Genomic DNA, 23,067 nt, shown 5'->3' on the forward strand with positions numbered 1-23,067 from the left:
AAATGAAGGTGGAACATATCCTTAACCTCTCCCAAAGCCCATGCAATATGTATGGAAACATATGTTATGGAACACATTTATTTTTTTTTTTATTATAGCTAAAATAGAGGAGATTTTACTGCTTGACTTCATCTGCTCTTCCCTGAGACAGTTCAGGTTTTTTTTAGAAACAAATGAGTAGTTACTAGTGACAGGTGAGCTGGAATTATTTTCTTTCCCACTCCATTGGCAACTAAAATCTTTGTAATGGGTAGCTCTGGAAACTTCCCTCTTAACCTTTACTCCTAGGCACATGCCCAAAGCTCAAAAGCTTTCCTAGAAAACAGAGGTTTCCTGCTTTCTAAGCCATCCTAAGAGTCTCATATTAGGGTGTCAAGCACGAAAAGAAAACCACAGTAAAGAATTTGTTGCTAACAAAATGTCTGTATTAAAATACAAAGAAAAGTTTCCTGTATGGAACAGTAATTAAAAGGCTCTCTTTTGTGTTGGTAGTAACAGCATTACAAGTTCTATTTCCCAAGCAGACCACAATGTTCTTGAGGGATAAATTCCACCACTGTCCTTCTAAACCTCACCCTGAAAACCAAAGATGTCCAAGACAATAATCCCACACATCTTTGCAACATTCCAGCACCACTGGCTTGCTGCAGTGTGTCCAGTCACACGTGGCTTATATCTGGACACTGCTCGGGGATGATGGCAAATTCATGGGCCTCCCTATTTTGTTTGAGAAGGCAATGATTGCATTAGAACCTTTGGAGTTCTTGTCCATGCCCAGGATGTCCACACTGCTCTGCTCTGGCTCGCTTTTCCTGAAGATGTTTTTCATGGTCGACTGGAAGTTATTGGTCACGAAGCAGTAGACAATGGGGTCCATGCAGCTGTTGAGGCTACTCAGGGTGACTGTGACGTGGTAGACAAGGAGGCTGACATCGTGGGGCATGTCTGGGTTGATGGAGATGGCTACTTGTCTGACGTGGAAAGGAGTGAAGCAGATCATGAAGATGATGAGGACGGTGCTCAGGAGCTGGACAGCCCTCATCCTCCTCTCCCGACTCTGGTGCATGAGGCTGGGCTTGGAGAGGGCGCCCATAATCCTGGTGGTGAAGAAGATGATGATGACGAGGGGGAAGAAGTACTCGCAGACCATCAGGACCAGGATCTTGGAGAGGCAGCAGGCAGCAAACTGTATGGCCATGGTGAGGATGGAGAAGGTCACCACGGTGGCAAAGATCCAAATGAAGATGCAGATGCCCTTGGCACAGGTCGGGTTCCTCCATCTCCTCGAGGCCTCCAGCTGCACGATTGCCAGGTAGCGGTCGACGCAGATGCAGGTCAAGAAGAGGATGCTGCAGTACATGTTGACAAAGTAGCCAAAGATGTGAACCAAGGAGCAGTTCAGGCAGTCCCCTGCACTATAGAACATGATGATCCGGACAGGCAAGGAAAAACCCACCAAGAGATCAGTAACAATCAGATTGATGGTGTAAATAACCGAGGTGGTTTTTGTCTTGGTGCGGAAGCAGAAGACGTACAAGGCCAAGCTGTTCAGCACAACACCCACCAGGAAAATGATGGCATTGACAACCAGCAGGGCAATCCACAGGCTGTAAAATTCTCTGTACAGTTCTGTGTCGGGGTGGATGAACTTGGAGAACAAGTACATGCTGGAGTTGGGCTGCTGGGTGGTGTTGATAGACTCCAGGGATAGAAGCTGGGTGGAGGAGGTTGGCATGGTCACTGACTTCCCAGGGATCTGGAAGAAAAGAAAGAGGTATATTGGTGGTTATGTCAGCATTTCCTAAATATTGTCACCTGAGAACATTTTAACCAATAAATTTCTACATCTTCAGTAGTTATAAATATTGCTGTACTCTCTGAGCATCTTTTCTGTTGGTTTGGGATTATCAATAATCCCTGGGTTTATAATTATTGCCTTGCAGTGGCTCCAGATGCATGTTTTGGAGAAGACACACAATCCCCACTTCAGGTTTCTCTTCCTCTGCCCTGTGCAAAAGTAGTTTTAAGGTCTGAGCAAAACAAGGAAGTGCCAAAAGGAGTAAAGGAAAAAGGAAACTCACAGGCTCCTTCCCATGGTCATGTTTGAGCCAGCAAATGGCCCAGAGAATGGCCAGAGACTGAGTCCAGGTGGGGTGAGTTGATGCTCATAGAGGCACAGGCCATTTTCTGCTCTGACAGGGAGGATGAGGACAATATATGGCTCCTAGAAAGTATTTTTTTCCCTAAACATGGTGCTTATACTTTTGAATCCTTCCTCCACTGGAGAAGCTTTTTCCTGGCTGGAGGAGTCCCTGCCATAGGAGCAGGATAGTGCTGGCAGCCAGAAGACATTTTTCCAACCTATTGGTGCAACCATGGCCCTAGCACCTGACTCCTAAAGTATCCCATCCCTTCCCTTGGCCAGGTGATCCCACTGGAGGGTTGAATTTTCAGGAACTCTAAAACTTTTCCTAAAATCAAAGAATGGCTGAGTTTTCCAGGAAAGCACAAGCAGGTTGTGTGGCATCTTCTGGAGGTCTGGAACTAAGGGAATCAGCAGCCTGGGTCTTTTAAAGCAAGGGCATCAGCTGCTACTCCTGCCAGGGTTTGACAGTTTAATTTGCAAATCACTCCTGACTTACACACTATTTTAAACTGATTTGTATATTAAAAAGATTTTTTAAAAAAGCTAAATATATACAGAGACTTGGCTGGCTTCAATAAAAATAAATGGTTGAAAAATGTCTGGAATATCTCAAAGCAGCTGAACAGGACTTTGAGGTTTAAAAAAAAACCAGCTTGAATCAGCAAGAGAATGATGCTGAAAGACTTGAATTATGAGGATTTGAAATCCCTGCTACCAAAGAGCCAAGTGCAGAAGGGCCAGGAGACAAGGAGGTGAGAACACATCTTCCAGTGCTCACAGGAACAGCCTCAGCTCTGTGTGCCAGGGAGGAAGGCTTGGGTTGCTGAAGGGGTTTGGATACCCAGCTCTCCCAGGAATGCCCCATCCTGTGGCAGCTGACTTGCTGCCTGCACTGATTCTTTTTCCTGCTTATGGGGACTGGGAGGATGACCCAAAGGTGTCCTGTTACCCTTGAGATGCTTCAAGGTGTTGGTGACCATGGATAAATTGGAGGAGGAAGCTGCCTAGGTCAGAAGCCTTCCAGTGAAAAGTGGATCCTCAGGAGAGTTCTGCTGGCCAAAAGGAAATGTTTTGCAGGGACAGTGTTTTGGGTCCAGAGAGTGTCACAGCAGAGAAACTCCCTGTCACTCCCTGTGAAACACCAAAGCCTTTTTCCTGGCCAGCCACCAAAACCTTGCTTGTTGGGCTAATGAATTACAAATCCCTGCTAGCCATAACTCTCAAGGTCTTGAATTCCTTCATGTTTCCTCTCAAAAAGCAGAAGGCTTCCAGCTGTCTGGAAGAAAGAACTGAGGAACTGTGATTTGAGGGAAGAGGTTCCCAAGTATCTTTGCATTTCCTGATCCCAGCATTCCTGATATGTCCCACCAGTGCTGAGCAGAGGAAGGATCCCTCCCCTCCCCTGGCAGTGCTCTTCCTAAGGCAACTCTGTTGTGGTTTTTTTCCTCACCTGGGTGCATTGCTGGCTCATGTCCCACTTGACCTCTACCAGGCCCCCCAAATCCTCTGCAAACCCACTTGCCAGCCAGTTGGCCCCAGAATGTACTGGTGCATACTGGTAAAGCCTCTCCTGGACCCTTTTCTGCCTTTCAACATTTCCCTGAGCTGTGTGGTCCCAAACTGAAGACCTCACCTGGGATGGAGTCAGTAACTCCTCTCCATCTGCTGCACTGATGGAGCTTGGGTCTGTTGGCCTGGAATCTGATCATTGCTCTGGTTTATTCTTTGCCTCTCATCCAGTGTCTGGAAGTGGTGTGAAAGAAAAAGCTGACTTCTAATATCCTTGGACATGGGAGGATATTAATTTTCAAATGGCAATTTGATCTCTTTAGGTAGCTCAAACCCAAGTAATTGAATTGTCCATTGGTATTGCTGATGTCCTTAGATCAAATCCAGTGCCAGATCATGCTGCAGGGCTGAAATCCCAAATCTTGGGGTCAGTCCACCTGTAAAGTCCCAAGAACTGCTGGGCAAAGAGCAGAAATCCTCCCTTCTGCTCCCACCTCCAGCAGCAACCAGACCCTGGGACTTCTCTGTGTTTCAGGAGTGCTCAGATTACCTCACCCTGCACTGAACTCTGGTGGCAGCCAAAGGAGCACACATGTTCACATTATTTTGTCTGGGTCTGATTGAGCCTGCAGACTCCTGGGGGAGAATCTTGTCTCTTTACATCTTCTGCCAAGCATGCTGCCAGAGAATAACAGGAAAAACTGGACCCAAGACTGGCTGAAGGTGGTGGAGTTGCAAAGTCTGGCACCTGAGAGAGATGCATGGGGAGGCTGCAGAATGCTGGCCCATTTTCTAATGATTTTCTAATATTCTCACCATCTGATCCCCTCTGTTTGTTTCTCTCTTTAATGACAAAAACAAACTGAAACGAGCAGATGCCTGGATCTGCTCCCAGATTTCTCTTTGCAGATGCCACCAAGAGGAGCACTGTGGAAGCCCCTGCACCAGTGCAAGGCAGGAAATGAAGAGTGCTGCTCCTCAAGTCTGGCATGAACTTGGATTTCAGTGTGCACACAGGTAGCTGACCAAAGGCAGAAGACAAAATCACCAATCCCATCCCATCCATGACCTAGAGTGTGTTGGGCTGTGTATACATTTGTCTTGTAATTCTAAGGCACTGGCTTTTTGAGCCAACAGTGTGCCCAGGTAGCCAAGAAGGCCAATGGCATCCTGGCCTGGATCAGGAACAGCGTGGCCAGCAGGTCCAGGGAAGGGATTCTGCCCCTGTGCTCAGCCCTGGTGAGGCCACAGCTCGAGTCCTGTGTCCAGTTCTGGGCCCCTCAGGTCAGGAAGGAGATTGAGGTGCTGGAGCAGGTCCAGAGAAGAGCAAGGAGGCTGTGAAGGGATCCAGCACAAGTCCTGTGAGGAAGGGCTGAGGGAGCTGGGGGTGTTGAGGCTGGAGAAGAGGAGGCTCAGGGGAGACCTCATCACTCTCTCCAACTCCCTGAAAGGAGGTTGGAGCCAGGGGGGGGTTTGGGCTCTTTTCCCAGGCAACTCTCAGCAAGACAAGAGGGCACAAGAGGTCTCAAGTTGTGCCAGGGGAGGTTTAGGTTGGACATTAGAAAGAATTTCTTTCTGGAGAGGGTGATCAGACATTGGAATGGGCTGCCCAGGGAAGGGGTGGATTCTCCATCCCTGGAGATATTTCAAAAGAGCCTGGATGTGGCACTCAGTGCCATGGGCTGGGAACTGCAGCGGGAGTGGATCAAGGGTTGGACTTGATGATCTCTGAGGTCCCTTCCAACCCAGCCAATTCTATGTTTCTGTGATTCTATGATCTGCTGTTCCATCTTTTCAGTAACTTGCCTCTGCTGGGAGATTTTTCCTCAGGCTCAGATCCTTTATCCTGACCACCTGATACTCATCTTAAATGTTTCCTTTCCTGCCTCAGGGAAATCAGTAGCTCAAAATGCACTCAGATGTTCCTCATCCTCATGATGCTTTTGAAGTTTGTAGGGCACTTTTCAGACTGGTAGAAAAAAGTCCCCTGTGAGCTCATGCACACAAAAATGAAAATCTTCAGCATATGCAGTGTGAGGGCTCACATGGTCACCTCTCCCATTGCCCCCCATGTACAGTGAAATAAACTCCAGATACAGTAAACAGCTAAAAACCAGGCAGCATTTAGTTTGTCAAGGGAAGGGAAGGGAAGGGAAGGGAAGGGAAGGAAAGGGAAGGGAAGGGAAGGGAAGGGAAGGGAAGGGAAGGGAAGGGAAGGGAAGGGAAGGGAAGGGAAGGGAAGGGAAGGGGAAGGGAAGGGAAGGGAAGGGAAGGGAAGGGAAGGGAAGGGAAGGGAAGGGAAGGGAAGGGAAGGGAAGTTTACGAGGGAAGAGCTGAATCAGAGGTTGTGTTTTTTCCCCATCCATTGCTGCCCTGTCCTGATTCAAAATCTGAGCAACAATGTGAAATCAGTGCCAAGAAATATAATTAATTCTGAAGATTTCCTCACTGCCAGGCTGTGGAAAAGCTGCTTCTTGGGCTGCAGGGGGAAACATCTTCCCCTAATCTAATTGTTACTGATGGATGTTTGGGTGAATGGCCTTTTCCTTTCTTCATGGGACTGCCCTCCTCTCATGGCTCACGAGCAGAAGGGATGAAAGCTGGACTGGCAAAAAACCATCATTCCTCTGAGTGCTTTTAACAAGATGGAGCTGGACCAAACCCCTGGTTACCAGCTACTAAGTATTTTTCCACTGTGGGTCTCCAAGCACTTCAGAAAGGTACATTGCCCCATTTTGCTGAACAAGGCCCAGAATGGCAGTGTGACCTTGTGTCTGAGGAAAAGCAAACATTTCCAAAGATTTCCAGTTCTTTTCTCCCCCCCCTGCATCTTCCTGTCAAAAAAATTACACCAACCTGGTCATTCATCAGAAACACTCTTGGAAATGTTGGAGTGAATCAGTTCAGCCACCCATCACCATAGAGGGATGGCACAGAGCAGCCAGAGAGGGTCATGGCTTGCCAAGTGAGAAGCTTTGCAGCCTCTGCAAACCTTTATTTTGCTATTCTTGTGCTATTTATTGCTTCCAGCTCTGGCCCGAGCTCATGCAGAGCTACAGGAATCACAATCACCTTTGCTTACGGAGTAAATAGCCCTGGTGGCAACCCCTTCCCTCAAATCTTCACATAGTTTGGATCATGGCCTTCTTCATGCCTGATTTAGCTCTCAGCCCCCCAGATTTCCATGCAATCCCCGTTTCTTGGAGCTGCCAGTCTGCAATACCCCAAATCAAGCATCCTTCTCAGTGCTCTCTGACAGTGCCAGTTGAATGATGCTGTAATATCCTACCCCTCAGGCTGGATTTTGGCTGTCTGGCTGTGACACTGTGACAAGCATTTCCTGAGAAGTACAGCAGGCATCTGGGTAGAAATGACATAAGGGAAGGTGACTGGAAGCTGACCTGGTTTCCCTCCTTCTGATAAAGGTCCCTGCTCAGCACTGGGAGGGGGAGACTTGCTCTGAAATCCTTTTGTGTGACACAACCAGGGCCATCGATTTTGGGCCAAATAGGAACCAGATGGTCACTGGGCTGAAGCCAACTCCTGCAGCCTCTTCCCTCCTTCCCTGATTGCCATCACATGTCCTCTGAGGTACATCTGCCCCTGGAGAATGTCCTTGCCCAACCTGGATTTTGTTTCACCCAACTTTTTTTTGCTTGGTGTCAGCCTTAAGCCTCACCCTCCACTTTCTGGTCTTGATGTGGTTTACTTCCTCGACTCTGGGTGAAAAGGAAAGGAAAGGAAAGGAAAGGGAAAGGAAAGGAAAGGAAAGGAAAGGAAAGGGAAAAGAAAGGAAAGGGAAAGGAAAGGAAAGGGAAAGGAAAGGAAAGGAAAGGAAAGGAAAGGAAAGGAAAGGAAAGGAAAGGAAAGGAAAGGAAAGGAAAGGAAAGGAAAGGAAAGGAAAGGAAAGGAAAGGAAAGGAGAGGAGAGGAGAGGAGAGGAGAGGAGAGGAGAGGAGAGGAAAGGAAAGGAAAGGAAAGGAAAGGAAAGGAAAGGAAAGGAAAGGAAAGGAAAGGAAAGGAAAGGAAAGGAAAGGCAGGTTGTGCAGCTGAGCTCTGTCCTGACTGCTTTCCAGAAGGATTATTTATTGGAGTGTGCAGATAGGATCTCTGCTTGCAGACCCAGAGACAAGGAACACGACAGCCATGTGCTGGGATCAGAAAGATGAAAAAGGCATTAACAAGCCTGAGCAAGTGTTATTTAGTATAAACACCTTCAGCTTTTCTCATTTCCCTCTTTTGAATCAGAATGTCTGATAGGACAACCTGGCTCCTCTGTCACCCCCCCATCCCTCTCTCCCTTCCCTGCCTCCTGGTGTGACTCTGCCACAGTGTGTGTTTAGTTTTGCAGCCTTTCCATGTTTGAAGTTCCCCAGGTGATTTATCATGATATTTATAAATGAAGGGTTAAACTCACTCTCTTTTCAGTTGAAAATGTATGATTCTCCTTCTGGCAAGCTCTCACTCAACTCTGGCTCAAACTGGCCAAATATGGTGTTTTTCTGCATGTCGAGGACCTTGCCCTATACATGGCAGAGCTTGTTTTGTGTGCCTTATGCTCAGCCAGGGGAGGGTAGGTTTGCTGACAGTGGGAAATGAGGGAGAAAGGGAGAAAAGGGAATGAATCCAGCTGCTGAAATGAAAAGCTGGTGCCCATCTAGTCTGAGAACAGAGAGCTGCTGTTCAGGGGAGAAAGATTCCACACTGAAGCAGAAATGGAGCTATTCCCAGGGTGGGGAAAATCCCCTATTTGTGGGCATCAGATCTCTGCTCTCACTTGACCCCTGGGAAGTGATGTCTCTCAGAAACCTCCAGCTCTAAGGGTGCCTGGACAGAGGGTGTGAAACTCCTGACTTCTGGGGAACTGCAGTTGGAAGCAGCCAAACCTAGTCCAGAGCTGCATAATTCCTTCCCCTCCAATGCCATGGAAATAAAAGGTGATTTGGAGACACAAACCACATAGTTCTGTGAGGATCAGTTTATTAAATGTCACCTGCTTCTTAGGGATTCAGATCTTGCAGTGTCTCTCAGGGCTGGATGAATACTTTGCCCTGGCTCGGATGCTTATTATAAATTTTTCCCATGTGGACATTTGGCTGCCTTAATGAACACTCATGTTCCAGCTCTTCCCTTGGCTCCAACACTTGTTTTACTTTCTCCTCTCTTTGCTGCCTAATTTCCTGAAAACTGAGGTGATCTTTCCCTTCTGCCAAATTTTGGTTGAAATTAACCAAGAGACTGAAAAACATGAGAAGGACTGAGGAAATCAGAGCTGGGAAACACACAAAAAGGCACTGAGAGGGATCCCTGCTTCCTCTAACATGAACCTGCAAGGAGTTTGCTAGCACAAATCCTTTCACTTTGGTCTCCTTCCCTGCAAATTCACCATTGCTTTAGCATCAAAACACTCTGAATAAGTCTGGATGGCTTTGCAAAGAGATCCACCCCTCGTTGTTTTCCTGAAGTGAAAGAATTTCAGATTTACACCGATTTTTATCTTCCTCATGGTGGAACCAGCCTGCCTGGGGACAAATGAGAGCTGATTGCCTGGTGTCTCAGAGCATTCTTGCCCATGTGGAATGAAATGCCTGATGGCCCCCAGTTCTTTCTTTGCCCAGTGGTTTAAGTGGTCATGTGCTGAACATCTTTGTCTGGAAGGAGAAAGGTGTGAATTTACTTTGCACAACAGCAAGAGGGATTAACCCTCATCTCTAACTTTTGTGTCTCTGAAGTTGCCCATGAAAATAAGATCTCCCATCTGGCTAGAAAAAAAACTTGGGTGTCCAGTCCCAGGGATAACTTATCCTTCAAGTCAGGGAAACAACCACAGACTTAGCAGGTCGGCTGATGCAGTGGTGATTGTTGGGCTGGTGTGGTTGATGTGCTCTTGAGCCATTTCCCTCCTGCCTGGTGTGCCCATTTTGTGTAAATGTGTAAATGTGGCCCTTCATCTCCAAGGACCCATCTGCTGTGGATGGGCAATGGGTATTTTCATGAGCTGTGATCTGAGTTCCACCCATTATCAGTGCTGTGGGTGCCCATTCATGACCCTCATGCTCCCCAGCAAGTCTAAGGCTAAAACAAAAATGAGTGAGGGACTCAGGTGCCTGGTTCATTTCAAGAAATATCCTCTGAGTGCCCAAGCAATTATTTAGTCCAACAAGTCATCCTAGGCTGTGAGGAACCACTGCCAGTTAGAAGAGGGGGAGCACAACTCTCCAGACTGCATTCCTCTTCTTCAAGGAGCAAAGTGACCCAGATGGGAGGGAGGATACTCAGCTTGGCCCAGATGCTCACTCTCTGCATCCAGGCTTGAACCAGGTGACAGATAACCCATCCTGGACACTTCAGAAATCTATTTAAAACTTGGAAAGAGCTGCAAGATCTGTCCTTCTCCAGTCCTCTGTGGAGAATGCATGGAAAATATGGAATGAAGCTCCCAAAGATGCACAGAGCAGGAAATTCATGTGCTGGCAGGTTTCTTATGAGCTTGTACCTCATTTATGCCCATTTGCAGCAGTAGTATCTCAGCTTTTGAAAGAAAGAGCCTGAATTTACACATTCAAGCACAAAAAAGGGGGGGTTGTATATGAATGGTCTCTCCAGACCTGCAAATGTGCACCCAGCAGTGGTGGGTACTCAGAGGTCCTTCAGCTTGTCTTGCAAGTATTGATCACCTTAAAGTGTTAATAAAGGGTTTATGCCTCCAAATGATTCTTTATACCACACTGAGCAGAAAAATTAATAGAATTGTATCATAGAATCATAGAATGGTTTGGTTTGGAAGGGATCTTAAAAATCATCTCCTTACAAAGCCCCCTGCATGGGCAGGGACACCTCCCACTACACCAGGTTGATGTCCCCATCCAACCTGGCCTTTAACATTTATAGGGAGAGGGAAGCTAAAACTTCCCTGGGCAACCCAACCTGTGCCAGTGTCTCACCACCCTCAGAGCTGAAGAATTTCTTCCCTAATATCTAATCTAAATCTCCCCTCTTCCAGTTTAAAACCATCCCCCCCCACCCTATCACCCCATGTCCTTGTCAAAAGCCCCTCCCCAGCTTTCCTGTAGCCCCTGCAGGTACTGGAAGATGCTCCAAGGTCTCCTTGGAGCCTTCTATTCTCCAGACTGAACAACCTCAACTTTCTCAGCCACAGGACAGGTGCTCCAGCCTCTCACCATCTCCTCTGGACCTGCTCCAACAACTCCAAGCCTGTCTTTTGATAAGAGCTCCAAATGTGGACATCATACTGCAGGTGGGGTCTCATGAGAGTGAAGTAGAGGTGCAGAAACCTCTAAACCTCTCCCTTGACCTGCTGGCCAAGCTTTTTTTGATGCAGCTCAGGACACTGTTGGCTTTCTCTGGTTCCTCCTGCAAAGATGAGTTCTCTACAATGCTTTATTTGCTGCATTTTTCATGTCCTCCTTTTCTGCACTGCCAGGTCTTGGCCTTCGAGTGACAGAAACATCAAGCATCTTGGTGAATGCTCCATAAATCATGCTGTTAGCATTTAAAAGGCCAATATCTCATCCCCTGCCAGGGCTGGCACCAGATGCCATCTGTCACAAGGGAGCATGGAGTGACATCTCTGTGGTAGATGCTGTGTATTTCTAACTTGGATACATCAAGAGAAATCAGAGCATGACTCCCTGTGTGCATCCCTCTCTGTCCTTCGTGGATCTCTGCAATGTGAGAGGAAGGCACATATACACTTTGGTTTTTTTTTTTTTTTTTTTGGGTGGTGGGGGAGGATTATTTCCAAGAAGATTTGAATTATGGTTTTTTTTTCCTAAAATTAGGTCTGGAAAGAAAAGTGATTTGGAGTTTTATAAGTCCAGCCAGTAGAGATATACTTGTGCCTGTCTTCCTGAGAGGTTGTACCAGAGAAACGAGTTTGATTTTATATGGATTGCAATAATCCATCTAGCATTTAGCATTTCAAGGGTGCCTGGGACAAAATGCTAGAAATTTCCATTGGGAATAACAGTTATAGTGGCTGTGTACAACAAGGAAAACCCTGCAGGGAAAACTTACCAGGTAGGCACACACAGGGACCTGATAGGGAAGTGCAGAAAAAAACCCCAAACATCGTGGGATATGAAACTGAGTCAGACCTGGCCTGGGGATCACTGCTTGCTTTTGAAAAGGAAATTATTTTAATTTGCAAATTTAGCAAACTTTCAGCACTTTTCCTGCCTTCAGCTGACTGGTTCCTCTGTCCCTTGGCAAGGAAGCCTGAGAAGGACATTGGGGTAAAAGCAGCAACAGAAATTTGCTGTTGAGGAATACCTGGGGTCCTGCATGGCCCAGGGGAAGCAGGGCAGGAGAGGCAATGCTGGGAGTGCTGGGAATGGTGCTGGCACACACAGAGGAAAGGAGGAAGGGGTGATGGAATGGAGAGAGGGATCAGGTGCACCCTGGATGCAGCTTTGCAGCCCAGAGCTTGCTTCAGGTTGTGCTACAGGGAGGAATTCAGGCACAGAGCCATGGGCTTGGCCCAGGGAATGCAGTGAGATGGGAAACCTGGTCAGGGAGCAGACATTTCATGGGGATAACCAGATCTTAACCCTTTGGGGGGGACTTGTTTCTTGGGTTTCCTTTGTTAGGCACCATGTGCTCAGTTCTTTCAGGGGTTTGCATGCTTTGGATTTCCCAGATTAGCCTGGAAAAACTCTGAGCTCTTAGTGAGTGCAATGAAAACAGGGAGGGGGCATTCCTGAAGGAGCCTGGTTGAGGACCCTGGAAAGATTCTGGTTCTCCAAGAAGACTCAGAACAAGAAACCAGCATCTTCCCTAGAGCTGAGCTCACACCCTGCTGCCCAGCAAGAGGTAAAACACCTCCAGTTGCACCTGATCCCATTCCAGGCAGTGCACTCTCTTCTCTCCTGGCTTCCCAAACCTTCCTGAATGCATTTCCCCAAAATTCCAGTGTGCCTGGGAACACACAGATACAAACAAGACATTGCCCTGCTCCTCACCAGAGCTGGGATGGTGCTTCTCAGTGGGGGAAAGCCAGCACCTTCCCCTGCTTTTCATCACCCCTCATCTCCCCAGGAAGCAGCCAGATGTCACAGCACCTCCCCAAAACCCAAGAGCAAAGAATCCCACAGCAGAGAAGCCCCTCAGAGTCACTGGTGCAGCCTGGTTCTCCAGGTCAGGCACTTTCTGATGAATTCCATACAAGCTGCTCATCCAGATGTTCAGGGCAGGACCCTCTCCACCACCATCCCTGTCAGGGTTTCCTGCAGCAACATTTTTCCACTCCAGACCTGGGGGTGGTCTCCAGTGATTCTCTGGAATCACCTGTCCTATCCCATTCCTCCTTTCTCCCTGACCAAATCCCAAAGCAATCACTGGAACAGTTTCTGCAGTGAATCCCTCCACGATGGGCAGACTTACCTCTGGTCTGATCTCCCTTCTACATTAGAGGAGCTGCTGGTCAGAAAATTTCCTTGTGGACCTGAATGGTTTCACCCCAGGAAAGAGACATCTGTTCCTGCAAGCTGAACAACTGGAGTGACTACAGAACATGAAGAAATGCCTAATCTCTCTCTCTCCCCCTCCTCTTTTCTAAATATAACCTTCCAACTAATGGGAAAAAATACACACTACTAAAAAAAAAAAAAAATAAAATATTTCCACTTGTCTTTAGTGTTCAGAATTTCTCCCCAAACATCTGGCTCCTTGCCCTCAATCTCTCTGAAATTTATGAAGTGCTGGAAAAGCTTAAGAGGGCTCCAGCCTTCCTCGTGGTGCTAATGCCTGAACATCTCCAGTAAACTGAAACTATTGTTGTTGCCCCCCTCTTGTTCCCTCCTCAGGTCAATTTTCCTGTATCTCTGTGGGAAGAAAAATCTCCTTGCTGACAGCTTGCCAGCTCAAGGCCACTGCAATGCCATGGGGTGACACAAGAGAAAAATTCCTCTTTCATCTTCCTGGGATGAACAGGGATTAGGCAGAAACATCCTTGGCTGTTGCAGGAAGGTGCTGGACCAAGTGTCACAGAGTCTGGGACATGCTTTGAACCAGCTCAGCTGTCCAGACCCTGAGAAGAAACCTGACACAGGGTGACAAAGAGTGACCCTGCTCTGGCTGCAGTCATTTGGGAGAGGGGTTACTGAGATCAGGTGCCCAGGTGGCCAAGAAGGCCAATGGCATCCTGGCCTGGATCAGGAACAGCGTGGCCAGCAGGTCCAGGGAAGGGATTCTGCCCCTGTGCTCAGCCCTGGGGAGGCCACAGCTTGAGTCCTGTGTCCAGTTCTGGGCCCCTCAGCTCAGGAAGGAGATTGAGGTGCTGGAGCAGGTCCAGAGAAGAGCAAGGAGGCTGGGAAGGGATCCAGCACAAGTCCTGTGAGGAAGGGCTGAGGGAGCTGGGGGTGTTGAGGCTGGAGAAGAGGAGGCTCAGGGGAGACCTCATCACTCTCTACAACTCCCTGAAAGGAGGTTGGAGCCAGGAGGGGGTTGGGCTCTTTTCCCAGGCAACTCTCAGCAAGACAAGAGGGCACAAGAGGTCTCAAGTTGTGCCAGGGGAGGTTTAGGTTGGACATTAGAAAGAATTTCTTTATGGAGAGGGTGATCAGACATTGGAATGGGCTGCCCAGGGAAGGGGTGGATTCTCCATCCCTGGAGATATTGAAAAAGAGCCTGGATGTGGCACTCAGTGCCATGGGCTGGGAACTGCAGCGGGAGTGGATCAAGGGTTGGACTTGATGATCTCTGAGGTCCCTTCCAACCCAGCCAATTCTATGATTCTATGATTCTATGATCTGTCCAAGGGCTGGGATGAGCCAAAGGTAGAGATGGAGAGTCTGAGGTTCCACTGAGGAGCCCCACAACATGTTTCTCCATCTTCCCACAGACCTTCCCTGCTGGTGGTGGAGTCTTTGTAGGTATTAGATGCATCCCAGAGTGGGGATTTGTGTATCCCTTCATCCTTGGCTGAAGGAGAAGGGATTGAGATTGGGCAAAGCATCAGGAACTATCACATTGTTGAGATGGGTTCAAAACACATGTCCTGATCAGCTTTCAAGAAGTCTCTGCTGGCTAATGCTGTAAAACCTCCCAAATTCCCCCAAACCCCACCTTATGGTGGGATAACTCCTTCTTTAAATTTGGCACAAAAAAACCCCAACCCATGCTTTGAGGGGCTTGCACAGATGTTCTCTCCAGCAAGGCTTACAGTAGCTTTAGAGATCCCTTCTGGGAAAAAAGGCAGAAAGAAATAAAGTGAGGAGTTGCATCAATTTACATGGCTGAGGAACCACACCAAATTTAGTTATTTAGGAGGACAGGGAGGGTGGATTCTGGATTTTAGTTACAGTCCTGAGCTGCTTTTTTTCCCTCACCCCTTCAATAAAGACAACATTGGTGCCAATGCAATAACCATGCAGAATATGGCCCATCACAACATGACAGGATCAACTGGAGGCATTGAATTCCAGGTCTAGAGGGCAAATCCATAAATAGAGGAGAGGTAAACTCCACACATGGATGTCTCACTGGAGCACAAACAGTAGCTATGGTTATTAAAAAAAAGTTGACCTCATTTTCTGGAATCAGTTTTTCACTCTTGGATCTTACCCAGGAAGACTGAGCTGGTCTTTTTTGTCTGCTTATTTTATTGATTTTTTCTATTTTGAGGTTTCTCACATCGAGGGGCAGATTATTCCCCACTTTCAGAAACATCCTCCTTGACTTTTTGTGCCCCCTGATCCAGGCATCCAGCCTTTGACAACTGATCCCCAGCCCAGGCACGTGCATGGGTTCTCATCTGCTTTTAACTTCCTTATGACTTGGAAAGCAAGTGTGATTGGAAGGTCTCCATGAGTCCTGTCAGGGTTATAATCTTGCTTTCACTTCCTTCCATCTGCAGAGTTGCACAGGAGGAAGAACACAAAAGAACAGAAGAGAAGAAACCAATCTACAGTTCAATGTTGGGCAGCATGGATGAATCATAGAATGGTTTGGGTTGGAAGGGACATTAAAGATCATGTCATTCCAACCCCCTGCCATGGGCAGGGATGTACTTCCACATTTCTCCAAACCCCATCCAACCTGGCCTTCCACACTTCCAGAGATGGAGCATCAGCAAGTCCTCTCTGGGTTCCGGTGTCTCACCACCCTCACAGGAAAAAATTTCATCCTAATGTCTAACCTAAACCTCTCCTCTTCCAGTTTAAAGCCATTCTCCCTCATTCTTTCATTCCATGCCCTAGTCAAAAGTCCAGCCCCAGCTTTCCTGGGGTAAAAGCAGGGACTGGAAGGTGCTCTAAGGTTTCCCTGGAAACTTCTTTTCTCCAGGCTGAACAACCCCAACTCCTCTCATGCTGTCTCCATAGCAGAGGTGCTCCAGCCCTCTGATCATCTTCATGGCCTCCTCTGGACTTGAGGACTTGAATCTTGGACCTTTAAAATTTTTATTGTGCATTGGGGCAGATGCTGAAGTTTCTCCCAGCCTGTCAACAAAACTTCCAGTTAGAGAACAGCTCTCTGGAGTTACAAATGCAAGACTGAAAGAAAGAGGAGACTTCTCTCCCAGATGGTACCTGTGCTCTTTTCACCTGCCCAGGGACTCCCTGCTCCTTCCTCTGAGAGGTCTGGCTTAGGTTTTTGCTTCTCCCTGGTGCACGAGAGCTTTGCTCCCACCCTTGCTCAGAGGATACTGAGCGCCCTGCACTCCCCCACTATCCTGACCTCTCCCTCCTCACTGGATTTGGAGCTAGGCTTGGAGTGGCAACAGCTGCAAAGTTTCAAGCTGTGCCTGAGATAATGCAGAACAAGCCATATTGGGAAGCAGATGCTTCTGTTAAGGTGGAGAAGGCTCATCCGGGCTCAGGGCTGGGCTCAGTCCCAGACGCCGTTCCCACACTTCAGGAGGAGCTGCAAACGGAGCTGATGGATGAAGAGCTCCTGTCATCTCCTGCTTCTCAAGCATTTGCAGTCATATCACCCTCCCAGAGGGAGGGGGAAAGGAAGAGAAAACAAAAAAAACCCCAAAAAGTGAAGCTTTAGTAAGTAGAAAATTTTCAAGCTTGGTTGCTGCACGTGTGACGATATTAAATGTTGCAGGGATTGCCTTGGAGGTGAAAAAAGGCATTGACACCACCAAAATTAGGATGTAGGAGAAGTAGTTGTGGCAGAGAAGGTGCTACTGGCCCATGAAGATTCCTAGGAATCGTTTAACCACAGCATGTAAAATAGGGATGGGGAAGGGCTCTGTTTAAAAAATCTTCTGTGGCACAGAGCAGCAAAGCAGGAGGCCAGATGGCTCTGAAGGAGGTTGTCAGAAGTCTGAGGCCACACACCACCCTGGGGAGATGACTTCTCAGGTTTTGTCAGAATATACCTTCCCAGTCCTATTCAAACATTCTCGAGTAGTAGAATAAGCTTGGGTTGGAAGTGGCCTTTAAAGGTCACCTAGTGCAGCCCCCCAGCAGTGACCAGGGACATCTTCACCTGGATCAGGTTGCTCAGAGCCCTGTTCAACCTGAAATTGAATATTTCCAAGGGTGGGACCTCTACCACCTCTCTGAGCAACCTGTGCCAGTGTTTCACACTTCTCACCATAAATATTTTCTTCCTGAAATCCAGTCTAAATTTCCCCTCTTTCAGTTTAAAGCCATTATCCCTGCTCCTACAGGAACAGAACTCCCTATTTGTTAGGGAGTCCCCATCTTTCTCCTAAGCCCACTGGAAGTATTGAAAGGTCACAGCAAGGTGTCCCCAGACCCTTCTCTTTTCCAGGCTCACCAACCCCAACTCCCTCCATCTTTCCTCACAGCAGAGGTGCTCCATCCTAATTTTGGGGGCCCTGGAAGAGGGAATTGATTGTCCCTTCAAAACCTGCTTCAGGGGCAGAGACTGGGATTGGGTACAGCAAAACAAACTATTGCATTCCTGGGATGATGGGCTCAAGGCATGCAGCTGGATCAGCTTTCAATATTTCTTTGTTGCCCAGCTCTGTAAAGGGGACCCAAACCAGAATCTGGTGTCTGAAAATGCCTGCTATTTTTTTTTTTTTTCAGGAAGTTAAATTTAGGCTCTCTTCTCCTGAATGGCTCCTCACAAATGAATTATCTTCTTCAGTGGTGAAGGAGAGGCTTCTACCCAAAAAGGTCTTGGAAACAGACTCAACAGAATCAGAGTTCAGAAAACTGAGCAGACTTTACCCCCAGGGAATGATGACTACATGAAGGAAAATGAACAGTGGGATCTTTCTGGGAAACTTCTTTTTATCAGCTACTTTAGAGCAGGTGAACTGGCATGTCTATCAACCACCTCCATCCAGCATAGTCTTGTTTTCCCTCCAACATAAATATTTCTGAGTTTTTTTTTTCCACTGCCTCGTTCTTGAACCAGGAGGCAGAAGAATCACAGTGGGGAATGAGAGCAGGTAATGCCCCCTGCCACAACAAACACAAAGTGTTCCTCAGAAGGATTGCAGGGCAAGCTGCTCAGCTGATGTAACTGCAGGATTGATGGAAAAGCAACACTAGATGACTTTTTCTCCCTGCCAGGGGAGTAAAACCCCTTACTGTGGCAGATAAAACTAATGGCAGAGAGAGGAGGGATGGAGGAGACTCTACATCCATTTTACCCTCCTCAACTTCTCTCCAGCAAATCTCCTCTGGAAGATTCCTTCCTTTATAAGTGCTGGAGAACACCCTTGTGTGCCCCTATGATGTAAACTGTCCATGAGACCTAAATTCTTGATTTTCTACAGCCTCTGTGGGATGCAGAATTGACCTGGAGAAGCTTGGGTTGGCTCTCACATATGGACCAATGATGGAGAAGTTGCTGCATGGAATCCCCTTCCAGGAGTCACATTTTGCAGAGGATACCTTCCAGAAAAGTACCACAGGGCATTTGGTTTAGAGGGAGATCTGGGGACAGGGGGCCTCTCCTCAAATGTTTTCTGGAGTTTCCCTCCTTGCAAAGATCCTCGTGCTTCAATCCCATCGTACTTCCTTATCCTTATCAAGCTGGATGTCCATTGCCCTCCTCTGGAAAGAAAGCCTTGGACAGCAATGTGGGAATGTTGTCAGAGGATGAGGAACAAAACACTGGCTTCTGGCCCAGCCTTGCTGCAGACCAGGAGGGAGCAGAGCAGGGATCTGGAAGGTGCTGTCTGGAGGGTGACATCACCTGCCCCAACTTTCAGAGCCACACAACAGGCAGGACCCTGGAGAGAATCTGGTATTTGGGGGGAACAACTTGTAGCTATCATTTGGCAGAGGTGAGAAGGGACAAGGAAAACCCCTGGCTCCTTGTCTTACATCCAGTTTGGGCCCTGCCCATGCTGTGGATGGAGATCTCCTTGCCAGTGAAGCATAAGGGTGGGATGGATGCCTTGTGGACATGCATGAGGAGGAGCAAAAGGGCTGGATTTGATCCCACAGAGCTCCTTTACTCAAGCTGAGTCAAAATTGGCTCCTACAGGGATCATAAAATAACAGAATCATAGAATTGTTTGAGTTGGAAGGGACATCAAAGATCATCCAGTTCCAACCCCCTGCATGGGCAGGGACACCTCCCACTGGACCAGGATGCTCCAAGCCCCATCCAACCTGGCCTTGAATTCTTCCAGGGATGGAACAGCCACAACTTCTCTGAGCAACCTGTGCCAGTGTCTCACCACCCTCAGAGGAAAACATTTCCTCCTAAGATCTAATCTAAATTCCCCTCCTCTTTCAGTTTGAAACTGTTCCCTCATCCCATCTCTCTGGTAAAAAGTCCTCCCCCCAGCTTTCCTGGAGCCCCTTCAGAGACTGGGAGATGGTCTAAGATGTCCCTGGAACTTTGTCTTCTCCAGGCAGAACAATCCCAACTCTCTCATCCTTTCTTCAAATGAGAGGAGCTCCAGTCCTCTGACCATCTTAGTGGCCTCCTCAGGACTCACATCCAACAGGGATGCAGGAACTTAGGTGGATGGAGCAACCTGGTGGCAGAGAGACAGACTTGGGTGGCCACTTGGGGGCTTCAGGGAAAAGGGAATTAACAGAGGATTGGGGCTGGGTTTTATTCCTTTTCCTACCCTCAGTCCTGATCCATTACCAGCACAAGAAGCTGTGGGGCTATGGATAGGTCACTGCTGTCCTCATGGTGGTCCAGATGTGCCATGCTGGGAGGTCTGGGAAATCAGAGACCCCTGTGGAACCTGAACCCTGAAATATTCATGGTGTCTATGCCTAAGGTGGTAGGTGGAGGGGCTGTAGGGAAGGATCAGAACCCTCTGTCCTGATCCCTAAGATACAACCTGAAGGGAAGACACCACCTTTGTCCTTCTCCTGCAATGCTGGGGCAGAAACACTAAAGAGGCAAAGAAGCATGAGCTGTTTTTTCCCTGGAGAAGGAGGGCTCAGACTGCTCCCTCTGGTCACATTCAACACTCCCAGGGCTGTTTGCCTGACTCTTTGCATGGGCTAAGATGTGTTGAGCCATCAAAAGTGGTGCAGCTGCCTCTGTGATGGCATCTCAGCAGGGTCCATGGGCAGCTTGACATAAGAAGCTCAGTAGGGAGCAGTGTCCTCTGCCAACTGCTGGACACCCCAGATCCTTCCTCAGAGGACTGCAGAAGGTACAGAGCACCATTACCATGAGACCCTGCCTCTGAACATGCTCTCCATCCGTGTGTTCATCCCCAGAGGGTGATCAGAGAGTCACCACCTGGGCACCTCTGCTGGTGGGAATCAGCTGGGATTTGTCTGCTTGATGAGGAAGGAACAAGTGGTTCCCAAACGGTGGTCATGGCTCCTGTTGGCTCCTGTGGATCAGGCACGGGGGATAAAGTGTGCCAGAGAGAGTTCCCTGCCTGCAGCATATTTGGGAATTGACTTTTCTGACATTGCCTGCCCTGGCCATGGGATTTCTGCTGATGGACAGATTGAGCTGCAAAAAGAAAATACTTATGAGGATGTCTATAGGGCATAAAGAGCAAGCTGCTCCTCCGGAGGACCCTGAGGGTCTGAAGTTGGATGTGCCCTGCACTCTCCTGGTACAAATCTACCCCCCTGGGGGTGAGTCAGGATCCCTCTCTCCCTCCCAGTCTGCCCAGTTCACTGCTGCTCCCACAACAGGGACAAGGATCCTCAGTCAAGGCACCAACAAGATCAGCTGCAGAGACCCTCTGGCCACCCAACAAAGCACCCCCTTTGTGATCCAACCCACATTGGGGTCCCTTTGCAGGGTCCTGCTCTGGGGATCTTTATGTCCCCCCCAAACCAGACTCTGGCCAGCAGCCACCTCTTGTTCTTGTCTGGCTATTTTTTTTCTCAAAGTTTTAGGACCTAATTGCCAAGAACACAATGTCCAGTGTCACAACCTCACCGCGGAGCTCTCTCCATTCCCAGCAAAGAATTTCCTGCTGGATTTGTTTGTCACTGGTGCTTGGAGGGGAAAGCTGTGCAGGCAATCAGGGCTTTGGCATCTCTTGGGCACACGTGCCCTGGGGAGGTCAGAGCTGGCAGTGCAGCTCTTGCCCAACTCTGGCTCAAGGGCTGCAAAGAAGCAGGGATCAGGAGGATGCTGGGTGTGGATGCACTGGGATGTGGCTCAAGAGACTTCCCAGGAAGCTCTCAGCACTCTGCTCTTGTGTTTGGGGAGGTAGGAAGCAAAATATGGCAGGACTGAGACACAAAACCTCCAATGACCCCACCTGGGGTACTGTGTCCAGTCCTGGGACCCCCAGCAAAAGAAGGACATGGAGCTATTGGAGTGGGTCCAGACGAAGCCACTGAGATGGTCAGAGAGCTGGGTCATGGAGCCAGGATGAGAATTGGGGTTGGCCTGGAGAAGAGAAGGGTCTGGTGAGACCCTAGAGAACCTTCCAGTGCCTGGAGGGGCTCCAGGAAAGCTGAGGAGGGACTTTTTACAAGAGCATGGAGTGATGGGACAAGGGGTAATGGCTTTAAACTGGAAGAAGGGAATTTAGATTAGACATTAGGAGGAAATTTTTTTCCTGTGAGGGTGGTGAGACACTGGCACAGGTTGCCCAGAGAAGCTGTGGCTGCCCCATCCCTGAAAGTGTTGAAGGCCAGGTTGAATGGGGCTTGGAGCAACCTGGTGTAGTGGGAGGTGTCCCTGCCCATGCCAGGGGAGGTTGGAACTGGATGAGCTTTAAGATCCCTTCCAACCCAACCCATTCTGTGATTCCATGATAAGATCTATCCCAGGGCAGCATTCTGCCCTCATCTCCCACCACCCTCAGAGTCCTTTGGCAATGCTGGCAGCAGTGTGTAGGCATTTCCCAGCCCTGTCCCAGCCATGTAGATGCAGGTCAGCAGCACAGAGGGACCTGGCTGTCACATCCCATTGCTGTGAGCATCCCACAGAGCTGACTCCAACCTCAGATGCTTTGAAGGACACCCAGGGCTGAAATAGCATGGGGCAGACATCAGGAACCAGAGCCACTGGTGGGAGAGGGACAGGAAAAGGAGTCGTGCTGCCTCTGGCCTCTGCCTAGATGAGGTTTATCTCATACCAGGAATATTTTTCTCCCACCCACCATAGTTTGAAGTTCCCCCAGAGAATGGGAACTGCCAAGGCGCCGTAATAAATCCCAGAGGTGTGATTCCTGGTGAGCAGCTCACCTAGGGAAGCTCAGGGTTTATTTTAAAAGTGCTGATTTATAAATACACTGAGTGTGGCTCAAGCCACTCGTTCTTGCCCCAGGGAGCTCAGCAGTGGAGCTCAGCATCCTGACTCACAGCATTGGGCCTGATATATGATTAGCTGTGATCAGATGGCACAGCTAAAAATACAGAGCCTGGGGTTTATTTTTCTTGGAAAATGGAAAGACACCCAAAGAAGCAGAGCTCAGTTTAGCAGCTGTTGAAGGAAGGATTTTTGCTTTAAAGACACCAGCAGCATTTGCCCTGAAGAAGATCCACTTAGGTTGTTGTCTTACAGCCATGGGATGAACCAGCAGCTCCAGTACTCTGGGGAGCATCCTGTGGTTGCCCAGGTTGCTGCTGTGGCTCTAATTCTGTATTAGAGATGTGCTGGTGGCACAACCCTGCCCTAGAAAACACAGGAAATAACATTCCTCTTACCCAAAGGAGATCTCTACACTGGGGCCACTGCAAACTGGGTTGGCCATCATAGAATATAGAATGGTTTGGGTTAGAAAGGATCTTAAAGATCATTTATTTCCCACCTGTTCCAACCACGCTCACACAGAGTCTCTTCCTGATGTCTAGCCTGAATCTTCCCTCTTCCAGTTTAAAGACATTTCCCCTTGTCCTATCACTCCATGCCCTTCTAAAAAACCCCTCTCCAGCTTCCCTGTAGACCCCAGGTCATTTAGTATAGGCTTGTATTTAATGAGCTGAGCCCTGCAAGATGAACCTGCCTTGTAACAATCCCAGGGAAGCTGCCACAGATATCTCTGGACCTGTTATCAGGTCTGCCTGT

General features: G+C 48.4%; 1 protein-coding gene across 2 annotated transcripts in view; it reads right to left on the minus strand.

Annotated features, from left to right (window-relative positions):
• Window positions 1-403: 403 nt before the first annotated feature.
• Window positions 404-23,067, minus strand: part of GPR20 (G protein-coupled receptor 20) — a 31,591-nt gene continuing 8,927 nt past the window's right edge. Inside the window, exons 1-2 of one of the 2 annotated variants that reach the window (XM_071738501.1) lie at window positions 13,057-13,179; window positions 525-1,756 (exon numbers count right to left, since the gene is read on the minus strand). In XM_071738501.1, coding sequence (XP_071594602.1) covers window positions 671-1,735 — 1,065 coding nt within the window. In that variant the 5' untranslated portion in view covers window positions 1,736-1,756; window positions 13,057-13,179 and the 3' untranslated portion in view covers window positions 525-670. Of the gene's footprint in view, window positions 1,757-13,056; window positions 13,180-23,067 lie in introns of those variants that run through there. The other variant, XM_071738502.1, reaches the window with a different exon arrangement.

This window comes from Heliangelus exortis, chromosome 2, assembly GCF_036169615.1.
Source record: "Heliangelus exortis chromosome 2, bHelExo1.hap1, whole genome shotgun sequence".
Classification (NCBI taxonomy): Eukaryota; Metazoa; Chordata; class Aves; order Apodiformes; family Trochilidae; genus Heliangelus; species Heliangelus exortis.